Source organism: Vanessa atalanta, chromosome 20 (genome assembly GCF_905147765.1).
Source record: "Vanessa atalanta chromosome 20, ilVanAtal1.2, whole genome shotgun sequence".
NCBI classification, from domain to species: domain Eukaryota; kingdom Metazoa; phylum Arthropoda; class Insecta; order Lepidoptera; family Nymphalidae; genus Vanessa; species Vanessa atalanta.
The window spans coordinates 2198201-2211648 of NC_061890.1; the positions used below are offsets into that span (position 1 = coordinate 2198201).

Below are 13448 nucleotides of genomic sequence, written 5' to 3' on the forward strand. Positions count from 1 at the left end.
AATATTTTACAAAACATCTGGACAAGTTCAATGACCGCCAAAGGTCATTCGAAATCGAATGGCTGATGCTTGTCAGCTGTCTTCTGTCAGATAATTTATGAAAAACGTCAGATTCCTTGCAATTTTACTTATCATTCTATAGCCATCTCCCTCGTTCAAACAGTTCGCAAATAAGCTTTACCACGTTAGCATCTATAGTCTACTGCAGTATATATAATCGCCGCATTTGCCGGTGAATTATTAATTGTTTATTTTCCTTAAATGATTATCAATTGTATACGATCAACCTTATTAAAAACCCCTCTTTTTATACTAAGAACTTCAGCAGTAACCATGTCTTCAAGTAAGTAAACAATTTAAATTATATCTTATTAATAGATATCATTATTTTGTGTTTTTACGAATTTTGTAGTCTATTTAACTCTAGATATTTCTAATAGCAATAAATCTTATTTATCTAATTTGAAATCAGTAGATATATGTTAAACATACCATGGTATGTACTAATTATGTACTAAGTATGTACAAAAGGATATGCCATATTGTCAAGTTTATTTTTAATTATGTACTTACTGTAACAAAGGCATTTTAAATTACAATCTTTAACTATTTTATACCTTTTTTTTTTTAAATAATACATCATACAAATTGGGATGTATGAGGTGAATGAACTGTGTTTTCGTTATTTAAATTATTCATCACGATAAGAACAGTGCAGGGTTTAACTGTTACTCCATGGCTTTTTTATTTTTCACTGTTTGTGGCTGTTGCTAGCTAGTTCTAAAAATAGTTTTTTAATTATTTAAACTAAAATAATTATGAATATTAAAAAATACTTATAATGTTATATGTAGGTATTTGCAAAATAATTATTTTTTGGATTTATTGCTTTGGATAAGTATACTTTACTTATCCAAAGCAAAAAAAGTAAAACAAGATTTGGCATAGTGTGCACTTATTGTTAACTTAAACAATTTGCTTAATATTATGTATGTATGTATAATATGTAACATTAAATGGGAACATTATTTTCCGTTACACAATCAGATAAACAAATTTTTATAAATAAAAAAAACAATAAATACAAATAGTTAAAACTACCATCAAAAAGAAATTTATTTCAATTCTGTATTCAATCATTTTTGTACAGTGCTGAGTTTATTATTGTATACTTACTTGATGTTATGGTATTACTATTCACAGAACCATTGACCCTTGAATCCTTGGAGAAATTAAGGAGTAACTACTATGCAAATCCTATAAATGAATTAGCTCAAAATGCTTGCACCCGTTTTGATCCTTTCGAAGTTGCTATTAGCAAACGAAGGACCGACAGATCCCTCCATGTTTATAATATCAAGGTAAGGCAGAAATTATTGCTTTAAAATAAATATGTCTTTAATAAATTTATACAAATATATTTTATTAACAGGTTGAGTCAGAAGGGAAACCTGTAACCAATCAAGAGAATACAGGCAGATGTTGGTTGTTCGCAGCTCTCAATGTGATGAGGTTACCATTCATGAAAAAATATGGCATTGAAGAGTTTGAGTTTTCACAAAGGTATATTACAATTTTAACACCTCTAACGAAAAAATTTAACTGTGAATTTAAGTCAAAAATGTTATGTAATATTATCGTAATTAAAGCACAACAAAAATGCCTTCCCAAAATTGTATACATTAGCTCACAAGTGTCTCAGAACTCGAGGTCCTGGATTCAAAGTCGAAGTTGAGTCGATAAACATCCTTAGGTTTTAATCAAACAATGATAAGAAGTATGAGCATTATTACATAGAGATTCATTCATTCAATTTAACGAAATTCACAGCTACCTCTTCTTCTGGGACAAAATTGAACGTTCTCACTTCTGGTTAAACAATATAGTGGAAACTGCCAAACAAGGAGAGAAGTTGGATGGTCGTTTAGTCAGCTTCTTGCTTAAGGTATGTATTATTTTTATAAATTATACATATAATAGAATTAATATGATTTCCTCAATCTGGACCCGTTGGAAGGGTGATTGGTAAAAAAAGTGTTGTATTTTTTTATTACTGCTACATTACATAAGTTACCCATAAGCAAAAAAAAATAAATATATAATTCCTCTTATAAATAGGTATAAGTCTGTTTAAGCATGAAAACGAGCCCTTCAAGTTAAATTAGTATTGTGCATTAATATGAGTGACGCTTGTGTTTACAAGATGTTTTAGTGTGTGTGAGATGACTATGAGTACAGACAACAAAAAAATACAAATTAGATATTGTCTATATTTGTTATTTTAAGTTTAGTTAGTACATATTATTATATAATAAATACAACTTAACATCATCAAAATATAAATAAGGATCTACTACATTATGTCTTATACAATGATAAAAGTAAAAGTTTGTACATATTGGCCCCAGTTATTGCTTTAAAAAAAAATTGCAATGTTTTATTCCTTATCATATACTAGCATTGATAAGACTCAAAGTCACTTTGTCTAAACCACAAGTTGTTAAACACGCCTATTATCATATCTGATAACACCAATATGATACTGGTATACATTAGCAATTAAATATTTCATACCTATCCACTTTAATATCTATTGAAATGATTTGTGAATATTTTAAATTAAGGTATACCTATATCCGTGTATTATTAATATTCAAACTTAATTTGCAATGCCCAGCTGAATAAACTTCTAAATTAACGTATAGCCTATTCCAATGGAAGTAGGAAATAAGATAAACAAAGGTTAGATTTACGTACTTCATGCGATTTGCTAATAACTCCGCTATGTTGTGCACTACTAAGAGCTTATAATAAATAGACTACTAATAGTCTATTTATAATACAACACTATTATCCTTAACCACTTATATACACTTTAATTTTACTTCCAAAATTCCGATAACAGTTTTGCCGACGTTCAAAGCGCCATTTTTTCGCAAATCCATAGTGAATATCATAGATTAATCAAGCTCTCGACCAATGATATCGCGTCAATTTGTTGTCAAAGGTTGTTTATTTGGCTTTTTTCCTGTTATTTCCTGAAAAGGTTTTAGTGTATAAAAGTAGCTACTTTCACCCGCTTCGAGCTAGGTCAAGCGTGATGTCATGGTTTTATATTATTAAGATTTTATTCTAGCCATGGGGCCATCTCGAATATTAGAGATATGCTTTATTGTATATTTATATATAATATTTTAATACTCCTGAAGATATCCTTATACTTAAGTCATAACAGTACTTATGAAGTGGTAACTTATTAGCTGACAGACCAGGTCCAATACAACTTAATAATAATAGCTATAATAATAGCTGGCAACGACCTCTTGATCTCTTGGGAGATGGTTTGTAGTTTACTTCACCACGCTGCTCCAGTGCGGATTGGTAAATATATGAGTGCAAATTTCTTCACCATATTTACCAATGAGCAGGAGATGAATTATAACCACAAATGAGCCACATGAAAAGCCACATTTGAACCTGTCATTGGTCAAGTATGACCTCTATATAACACGTCAATCTTAACATATCTGCAAAAATATCTTGCACGTATTACAGTCATTTAGTATTCAAAGACTAAAATAATTTGTACTAAAATACTAGTTTCCGGTAATCGTGAGGGGGGAGAGAATCGGATGTTAAGTCACCATGTTCGTTTCGGTACCCTTGTGGGCATAATATTATAATTATCGTTCGAGTAATTATAAAACGTAACTGACAAACGAACTCACTTTTATAAAAAGGCCTTGTGATGTATTAATACCTACTGTTCTTCCAGGATCCAATAAACGATGGAGGCCAATGGGATTTGATAGTGAACCTGATTAACAAGCACGGTTTGATGCCGAAGAAGTGCTTCCCGGAGACGTTCAGCTCACGTCGGAGTCTACACATGAACGCATTAATTAAGACTAAGGTAATTACAATAAATATACTTAAACTAATATATACTCAAATACTGGACATTGTACGAACATACCTACCTATTACGACGTCTACCCAATTCCATTCAAAGAAAGTGTCAAAATATTCCTTTAGATTTATACATTTCATATGATTTTCTAATAACTCTGATATATCGTGCACTACAAACAGTTCTTTATTAATATATCTTTATGAATAATACAACATTATTCCGGTTAGCTATTTATGTCCACTTTAACTTTATTTCAAAAGTTCCGATAAAAACTTCGCCAACATTCAAAGAGACATTTCTATCACGAATTCATAACGAATTCGTTAATAAAAGAATATACAGTGCGTTTTCTTCCAAAATGACTTTTCTTTCAACAGGTTTTGTTTTTATGTTTAACATAAATTCTTAGAGTTGCTTAAGTAGTTTATATTTTTAGTTTTCTATCTGCTTCTGTTTGTGTATTTGTAATAATATGCGCAGTCTTAATTAGTTTTTGTGTGTTTTAAATTTTATTGATTATTTATTTATGACAACTATATGTAATCTTCAATAATAAACAATTAATTAATTTCTCGAAGGCCTTGCTATCCTCTCAATTCATTGTTAAAGTTTTTCATAAGTCTTTATTCATTCTGTGGTTGAAATAGGCGAAACGTTGACATATTATGTTTTATGTCGAAAAATATGTAGCTTCTGTAACTATTAAATTATATGAATATGAACACAACACTATTGAGGAAGGTTATAGGCTGTACAACTTCACTCTATAACTCTCAAGCCAGTATCCTCAGAGATCGAAAAAAAAAAATACCACGAGAACTCACAGTACGCACGCCCGCACTCAGTAGTAACAAAAATAGACCAATCGTAGATCTTAGCAGCTACAATTACGGACCGTATCTTCAATTTACATCAATAATTACAGTTGCGAGAATATGCCAAAGAGCTGAGAGGTTTAGTGGCAGCGAAGGCGTCGGACGAGGAGATACAAACAGCCATAGACAAGCAGATAGCTGTTATCTACAACATTGTCGCTACGTGTCTTGGTGTGTATTTAAATATCACTTTAAAAAATTTACGCACAACTGACATTGTTTAATTTTTGTTAATATTGGTATGTCTATATAAATATTCGCCATTCATTATTTTTATATGCATCTGATTGGATTGTATTTCATCTCGTGTTGGCAGAATGGGGGAATATCCTTTGGGGGGAAATCTGCACGATGAAATAAACACTACGTGTCTAATATGCACTATTAATATACGCCAAACTTTCTTCGGAAGTGGAGAGGAGGCCTTAGCCCAGCATTCCTTCCTTATCAATTTTTTTAATCACTCTGTCCATATATCAAAACAGGTACACCACCAGACAAATTCACATACGAATTCTACAATAAGGAGAAAGCCTACAACACATTCGGGCCCCTCAGTCCGCAGGAGTTCTACAACAAGCACGTGCGGCCGGTGTTCAATGTCGACGATAAGGTGCCGAACATTTTTACATACAATTGAGGCCTAGCACTTGCTTTGCAGTACGTCTTCAGTTCTTCTATTCATGTGTCATCCATGGCACCAGTCTCAAACAGTAATGTTTTTTATTTTTGGTTCACCAACAATTTATGACATTTGTATATGTCTATAACAGTTTCAAACTTATAAATTTAGCTTATTTAACTTATTATAATATTTTTTTTATTATTTTATTATATGTGTTTCGCCCCTTTTTATTAAAATTCTTAAAAATATTTAAATTTTTGTATATTTGATTGAAAATTCTAATTTCCAGGTGTGCTTAGTGAGCGATCCTCGTGAATCGAATCCGTTCGGTCAGCTTTACACCCTTCAGTGTCTAGGCAATGTGGTCGGAGGCAGGCAGACTGCATACAACAACCAACCTATCGAAACTCTTATCAAGTAAATAATATATTACTATTATTTATTCCTAAATTTTCAACCCAACGTTTTATATTACTAAGGAGTTAATTTTAGCATTTTAATATTTTCATCCCTACTGTTGTGTTTAATGTTATTTGTTAGTAATAACGTTATATACAATGTGAATTCTGTATAATTATGTTACTTATAACGGAATTATTATCGTTTCAGAGCGGTAAAAGACTGTATTCAGGGCGGAGAAGCGGTGTGGTTCGGCTGCGAGGTGTCCAAACGATTTGAAAGGAAGAATGGCCTTGAAGATTTAGACGCGTGAGTTAAACGTATATATAAGTAGGCGGGGGGGGGCACCTGATGGTATGTGGTAACCAACGTCCATACACATTTATTACTTAAAAAATTTTTGTCACCAATGACCAACCAACCCTGGGAACTGAGAAGTTATGCCCCTTGTGTCTGTAGCTACACTCACCTATATAGGTATCATAGACACCATTAGGTTAATTTAATCCCTTTAAATAAAAAAACATCTTTCCATTAACAGGCAAGATTACCGGCTAGTGTTCAACACAGAGGTCCAGATCGGACTCGATAAGGCTGAAAGACTTCTGTACGGAGATTCTTGCATGACACACGCTATGGCCTTCACTGCTGTTGGCACAGATGTAAGTAGTCGTTTTATCTAGTTTAAAAAATGACACATTCAATTTAAGACGGACTATGTGTTACAGCTACCGACTACCCAATACTTCTTCAAGTAGTTTTTTTGTCTCACTCTTGATTAGAATTTATGACAATCTTTTTATAAAAAAGTAAAAAAAACGAATTTTTTAACAAATCCATAAAGAATATCATAGATTAACCAAGCACTCGATATCGCGTCGATTTTATGTGAAAATTTGTTTATTTGGCTTTTGTTTCCTTTCGTTTGGATGGCCGTTAGAATCTTAACCGATGATTTCGGATTCAAACCCAGGCAAGCACCACTGAATTTTCATGTGCTTAATTTGTGTTTATAATTCATCTCGTGCTCGGCGGTGAAGGAAAACATCGTGATGAAAGATGCATGTGTCTAATATCAACGAAATTCTGCCACATGTGTAACCCGCATTGGAGCAGCGTGGTAGAATATGCTGCAAAAACCTTCTCCTCAAAGGGAGAGGCCTTATTTACAGGCTATTCATGTAATGTATTGTTTGGAATATATATAGTCTACAATATGGGTTATTTATTTTGTTGACAGGAACAAGGTAACCCTATCAAGTTCCGCGTGGAGAACTCGTACGGTGACAAAGAATATGACAAGGGATATTTACTGCTCACAGTGCCTTGGTTCAAAGAATTTGTATTTGAGGTAAGATCGATGTTAAAATTATGTTATTTACCACTTTACTAATGAACCCACGTTAAATGTTACTGCTCAACCCTTGGCCCTCTATTGTGCTGTTAGTTTCCTTTCCTTATAAATAGGTTATCATAAAAAAATTTTTAATCAGTTTTTTTTTTTTTTTAAATAAGTTTAATAAATACTTATTTTAGCGTGTTTAACCAAACTCTTCAGCTTTATAATATTCATATAGATTATACATTTAATGATACTGTTTATTTTGTATACTATCTCTAAAAACAATTAATTTGACAGCACAACAATATTGTTATCTCTTTCTCACGTATGGGTTTTAAAAAGTTAGTCAGTGATTTAGTTTTATTTAACTTGGTATTTATTTCAGGTCGTCGTCGATAAAAAATATGTACCAGAGGATGTACTAGACGTGTTCAAACAGAAACCAACGGTTCTGCCCGCCTGGGATCCGATGGGGACACTCGCTTGTCCACTTTGCTCAAACGAATAACAGTAACAATGGATTACGTTATATTTTATAATAATTAAAATTTAATTTGTTGCATAGATTAGGGTAACAATCATTGAGTTATTTATTGAATAATTTTGTATTTGAGATATAACCATGGATTGATACATAAAACGATTTCATAGCTAGAACATTGATTTAGCTTGAGAAATGGAGATAGTTCTTGTTAATAATAAAATATAAGGGTAGTTAACAGAGATTTGAATTAGGCTAAATACAACAAACCATGCCATCAAGCGATTATGAAGACTCTAAAGGGGCCACACACTCGCCGTACACCCTTTATAATTTTTGTTGAATCTCGAAAATCTATCAAATAATAAATTAAAATATAGAAGTGCACAAGATAAAAAAAAACATAGATTTTTGATTAATGCCACTATTACCACTAAATGGCTGACATAACATCATCAACGACACGCTCGGTTTTACTTTTTTAACTTAAATTAACGGGTCCTGCTTACTCCAGATCTTTAGCTGTTAACATCTCCCTCAGTAAGGCTGGAGTATGTAATATAGTTATTGTTATTAGTTAATGGTGCTAAAATATCCAATTCATAATAATGTTATGTATGTTATTAATCACACACTAAGTCTAGGGAAACTAGCTATAAAATGTTAAATCGTGAATTTATTTTCAATATACATATTTTTTTAATTAGTCAACTCCAAATACTAAAGACCAAACATAACAAGTACGTAGATAGTTTATCTGTGTGTATCTGTCAACTTATCCGATGTTTTTTTCTCAAATTCAAAATTAGCCAAGTAACTCAACAACAACAATCATGGAATTAGAAAAAAAGAAAATTAAATTACGATTTTTAAATTTCTTAAGAGTAATCGTTTTGTTGCATTTAGACAGCATGGTGCTACTAGACGTAAATGTCATTATAAACTTATACATTTAGTGAGAACCAAAAAACTTTAACGTTTAAGATTAAATGTGTGTAAAATTCATTAAAACAAGATAACGGTTCCTTTGTAATAAGCTAGGTTGTAATCAATCGACTGTTCATTAAAATCGTCATCCTAGCTGTACAACCTTACAAAAACCAACTAATACATTTCGTTGAAGTTACCATTTCAAAAAATGCTATGCCAGTGCTGCTATTAAGACGGCGCCACACAATCGAACACAAACAGTAGTCACAACTTTATCGAATAGACATATCGAAGTAATCATGTCAGCAGAAAATTGTATGTAAGAGTGTGCCTTAATATTTGTTATAGTGTAGCACTGGCTTAAGACTGTCGAAATCCTGACAACGATGTATGATCTGAGAAATCAGAAACGTATATTACATTGGATTTATTTTACACTTATAACAATTAATATTGTATTTGTGATGGAAAAAGATCTTATTTTGGCATTCGTTTTTTTTTTATCTATAATTTTATTTTGTTTAATAATTTGAGAAAGATACGATTGTTTTTTTTTTCATAATTGATATATTACAATTAATTCGGTTTAGCTTAAGATTACTAACATTAAAATTTTAATAGTTTTTTGTACCTACATTGTAACGGAATGTGTTCATATTCAATAACCAGTTACCGCCATGTTACCTTGTTAAGACAATAAAATATATTAAACGATTAATTTATTTATTTAAAAACGCTCACAAACATAATACGCGTTGAAGTTAATCATTCGCTTGCCTTTATTCTATTATTTTTTTAAAATAATAAACTGTACTTTGTCACGTTTTTGCGTAGTACGTTTACTAGGTGGCAAGGCTTTGTGCAAGCCCGTCTGGGTAAGTACCACCCCACTCATCAGATATTCTACCGCCAAACAACAGTACTCAGTTATTGTTGTGTTCCCATTAGAAGGGTGAGTGAGCCAGTGTAACTACAGGCACAAGGGACATAACATCTTAGTTCCCAAGGTTGGTGGCGCATTGGCAATATAAGGAATGGTTAATATTCCTTACAGCGCCATTGCCTATGGGCGGTGGTGACCAATTACTATCAGGTGGCACATATGCGCATCCACCAGCCTATGCCATAAAAAAAACGCGTATTGTTCATTCGTCGCAATTAATTAAACAGAATAGTTTGAGAACTTTTACTGGATTCCTTTACCTTAAAAATATTATGTTTTTGAAAAACATGCGTGCGAACGGCTTGGCGCTCAATTTAGTATGAATGCTAACATTGGTATAATATTTGACGTAACATTATTGTCGGGTCAGCCACAACATCCAGCTTCATAATATTTACTAGCTACTCGTCTCTGCTTCACACGAGTACAATAAGGGTATTTTTTTTTTATTTTTTAGCATTAGCAGCCTGTAAATTTTCCCACTGCTGGGATAAAGGCCTCCTCTCCCTTTGAGGATAATGTTTGGAGCATATTCCACCACGCTGCTCCAATGCGGGTTGGCGGAATACACATGTGGCAGAATTTCGTTGAAATTAGACACATGCAGGTTTCCTCACGATGTTTTCCTTCACTGCCGAGCACGAGATGAATTATAAACACAAATTATGCACATGAAATTTCAGTGGTGCCTGCCTGGGTTTGAACCCGAAATCATCGGTTAAGAACGGCACGCGTTCTAACCACTGGGCCATCTCGGCTCTTAAGGGTATTTATATAAGATTAAAGAACGGCCAGAAAATATTTTTTTTAGGCTAGGAAAGTTAAATTATAAGCTTTTCTACGCTATAATATGCATGTTATATAAGTTTTTCTTGAAGCACTTTGTTTATTGATAATAACCGCATTGAAATAAGTTGTGTATTTTAAAAGATCTAAGCGTACCAACAGCGAAAAGCGACTTTGTTTGTTTATTATGTAAAGACAGTCAAAGTAAAAACCATAACCAAAACGAAAAGAAAATCCCAGGCCTGAGAATCAGACGAGCTCACTTCCACTTAGCGGGACCCACGCGAAAGATGTATATATATATATACACATACATATTTCCTTTTCTCATGTATATATCCGCTAGTTGGGCGAAATGATTTATAATTATCCAATATTTTTAAATAAATCTGTGCTCACGTTGAACAGTGAACCAATTGCTTATGTTGACAGACATACTGTTTGTATACATTTATTTTCCATCAACCATTTACGATTTTACCTACAACTGTTGTTTAGGGAACTATAAATTAAACAATGCTCCGTTACAATATCAAATCAATGAGGACAGAAAGTGAGAATTGTTGTTCAACTAAACACCTGCTATTCACTTATAACTATTTAGCAGGAGAAGCATCCCTAATAAATACCCTTATTGTACTCGTGTGAAGATAGTAGCTGTTTATTCTTTTGTTTTTATTTTAACACAAACAGAAAAGAGCGGGTAAGTCATCACGTGTAGCCAAAACAATAAAAGTCTATAATTATACAGCATAAAGGAACAAACTAATAGAAAATATACTGAATGTCAAGTTATCATTTATTCAAAAGTCCTTCCAACACACTCAAACAAAAAATTAAGAAATATGAACTTATTTTTAATGCGATTAAAACACTATCAATTGACTTTTTGATATATATCTCTTAAGCAATGTACATTTTATAGTACAAATGTGTATAATCAAAAATATTTATAAAGCTTATCTTAGTTTCATATCATCGAAAAAATTTACAACGCCAGCGGAATATTGACAAAATTACAAACAAAAGTGATGAAATACAAAACAAAAAATAATATCAGCGAGGGCAGAATAAATTCTAAAACCGACTAATATTGATACATGATATAGTTATCACAAGTATTATTGTATTAAGTGTTGCATGACAATTCAAATCAGTTTTTTATAGTCCATGATCAAAATTTTTCATAATAGCACTTCTGGTTCAAGCTTTTTAAGCAGATATCCTTATATACCTACCAATAAGGAAAATATTTATAAATGCGGTCATCAACAATGAAAGAAACAAACATTTGAAATTCTATTAATTTCCAATTAAAATATGTATATTATAATACAATACAATGTACAAAAATTGGTATAATTTTGAATAAATATTCAATTCCAACCTGATTATGTCACAAAATGAGATGCAAATAGTGTGAGTGAGAGGGCTAGTGCCCTCTCACTCACACTATTTGCAGTGGCCGCCATTTGTAAATATTTTCTTATCGTTATTGGCAATAGTTATATCAATCTAAATAATATCTTCTTATTTAATATATGAAGCGTTTTAGTATTTGGTCACATATGTTGTAAATGGATATATATCATACTTTAAATGGTATAAGGGTTTTGCTGCACTAATTACTTTGTATGTACAATTATAAACATTTGTGAGAGATATTTATTTTTACTTAAAACAATTTTACAAACATTTAACAAGAATTATAACATTTTTTATTTCAAACAACTTTCATAAGAACATTTAAAAACCTCACTCGGAATTAATGTTTTCAGTTTTAACACTATTGCTTTTTTCTATACACTGTTTTTCTCGTAAGTACCTTAGCTTAACCCATACACCTTGACACATTCTATTGAGACGTTTATCATGAGTTTCTCTGGCAAATGCTGCTATATTTCTTACTAAATACCTAGCTACTTTTAGTTTACCCTTTTGAGCAAAAGCTATTGCAGAATATAACCTGCTCCGAGCAGCTAGACTGTCATCACCCAGCATTTTAGACAATGCATACTGGCGCATTGAAATTTTACCAGCCTCTTCAGCCTGTCAACAAAATATACTTCTTAATAATGTGTTTTCCTTATACTATATACTAAAATTAACATATTTCTTATATTTATTAAAATATTAAACCTACAATATAGTACACAGAAAAATCATTACGAATAACACGTGGGTAAATACCTTCTTTTCTTTAAATTTTTTACACTACTAATTGGGGAAAGAAAAATACTTGATTTATCACAATTTAATTTTACATTACATTCTATTCAACTTCCTTTTTTATTATTCTAATAATTAAAATGATGTTCCTCAATCAAATATCTACAGTCTTGGATTTAAACAGAAAAACATATTATTTTTCTTAGTTCATATAATTGTTAAAAATAAATATACTTAAAAATATTTGTACTTACACAATGTTCAAAATAGTCCCCTAATGCTGAATAAGCACCACCAAGTGTTGATAACCATGAAAATGCATTTTCCACCTCAACCCTTGTCCATATCAGCTGCAACATTCTTTCGTTCCTAAAATTATATCACTCATACACCAATCGATCGTTGATAATCAATCACGAAAACATTGTTAAAATAAGTTAAAAAATTTACCATGCGTAATCGATTACTTCTCTATCCGGTGGTTCTAAAATTAATTTTAAAAACAACGTCCCACTATTTGGATTACCACTTAATTCATTCAAATTCCTTAAAACGTTTATTCTATACACATCCGAATTTAAACACTCTTTAAGGAAAGGTTGTAAAAATAACGCAGACGTACTAAATTTTAAATTTTTCTTATTTAAGTCTAGTATGTTTACGTTTTGATCACCAATGTTCGAGTCATTGGTATCATTTTTAACACCGATAGATTTGTAACTATATTCATCGGGCAAAGTTAAGCGGTCTTCGGAAATATAGCATATTGTGTAAGGACTACGATAAAGGTGCACTTTAGTAACCAGTTGCATTTTTCAAACATTTACAAGCTAGTATAGATAGTGTGACTTCACAGATTGACATTTTAGAATCCGCCAAATAAAGTCAATGTCAAATTTACTATTATTTTTATTCTGTTCTTAAGAAGTTTTATATCATACAGCCTAAAAATATTTAAATTAAAAAAAAAAATTTAAATAATCAT

General features: G+C 31.6%; 2 protein-coding genes across 2 annotated transcripts; one reads left to right on the top strand and one right to left on the bottom strand.

Moving 5' to 3' along the window:
- Positions 1 to 149: 149 nt before the first annotated feature.
- Positions 150 to 9279, top strand: LOC125072070 (bleomycin hydrolase). Its single transcript, XM_047682572.1, has 12 exons — positions 150 to 343; positions 1204 to 1361; positions 1433 to 1563; positions 1831 to 1945; positions 3776 to 3913; positions 4839 to 4959; positions 5274 to 5401; positions 5703 to 5830; positions 6023 to 6121; positions 6354 to 6474; positions 7053 to 7163; positions 7540 to 9279. Exons 1-12 carry the CDS (start codon positions 262 to 264, stop codon positions 7660 to 7662), a joined length of 1455 nt encoding a protein of 484 aa, XP_047538528.1. The 5' UTR covers positions 150 to 261; the 3' UTR covers positions 7663 to 9279.
- Positions 9280 to 11074: 1795 nt separating this feature from the next.
- LOC125072080 lies at positions 11075 to 13317 on the bottom strand. Its single transcript, XM_047682589.1, has 3 exons — positions 12914 to 13317; positions 12718 to 12832; positions 11075 to 12343 (listed from the first exon to the last, which is right to left on the bottom strand). Exons 1-3 carry the CDS (start codon positions 13273 to 13275, stop codon positions 12050 to 12052), a joined length of 771 nt encoding a protein of 256 aa, XP_047538545.1. The 5' UTR covers positions 13276 to 13317; the 3' UTR covers positions 11075 to 12049.
- Positions 13318 to 13448: the final 131 nt, after the last annotated feature.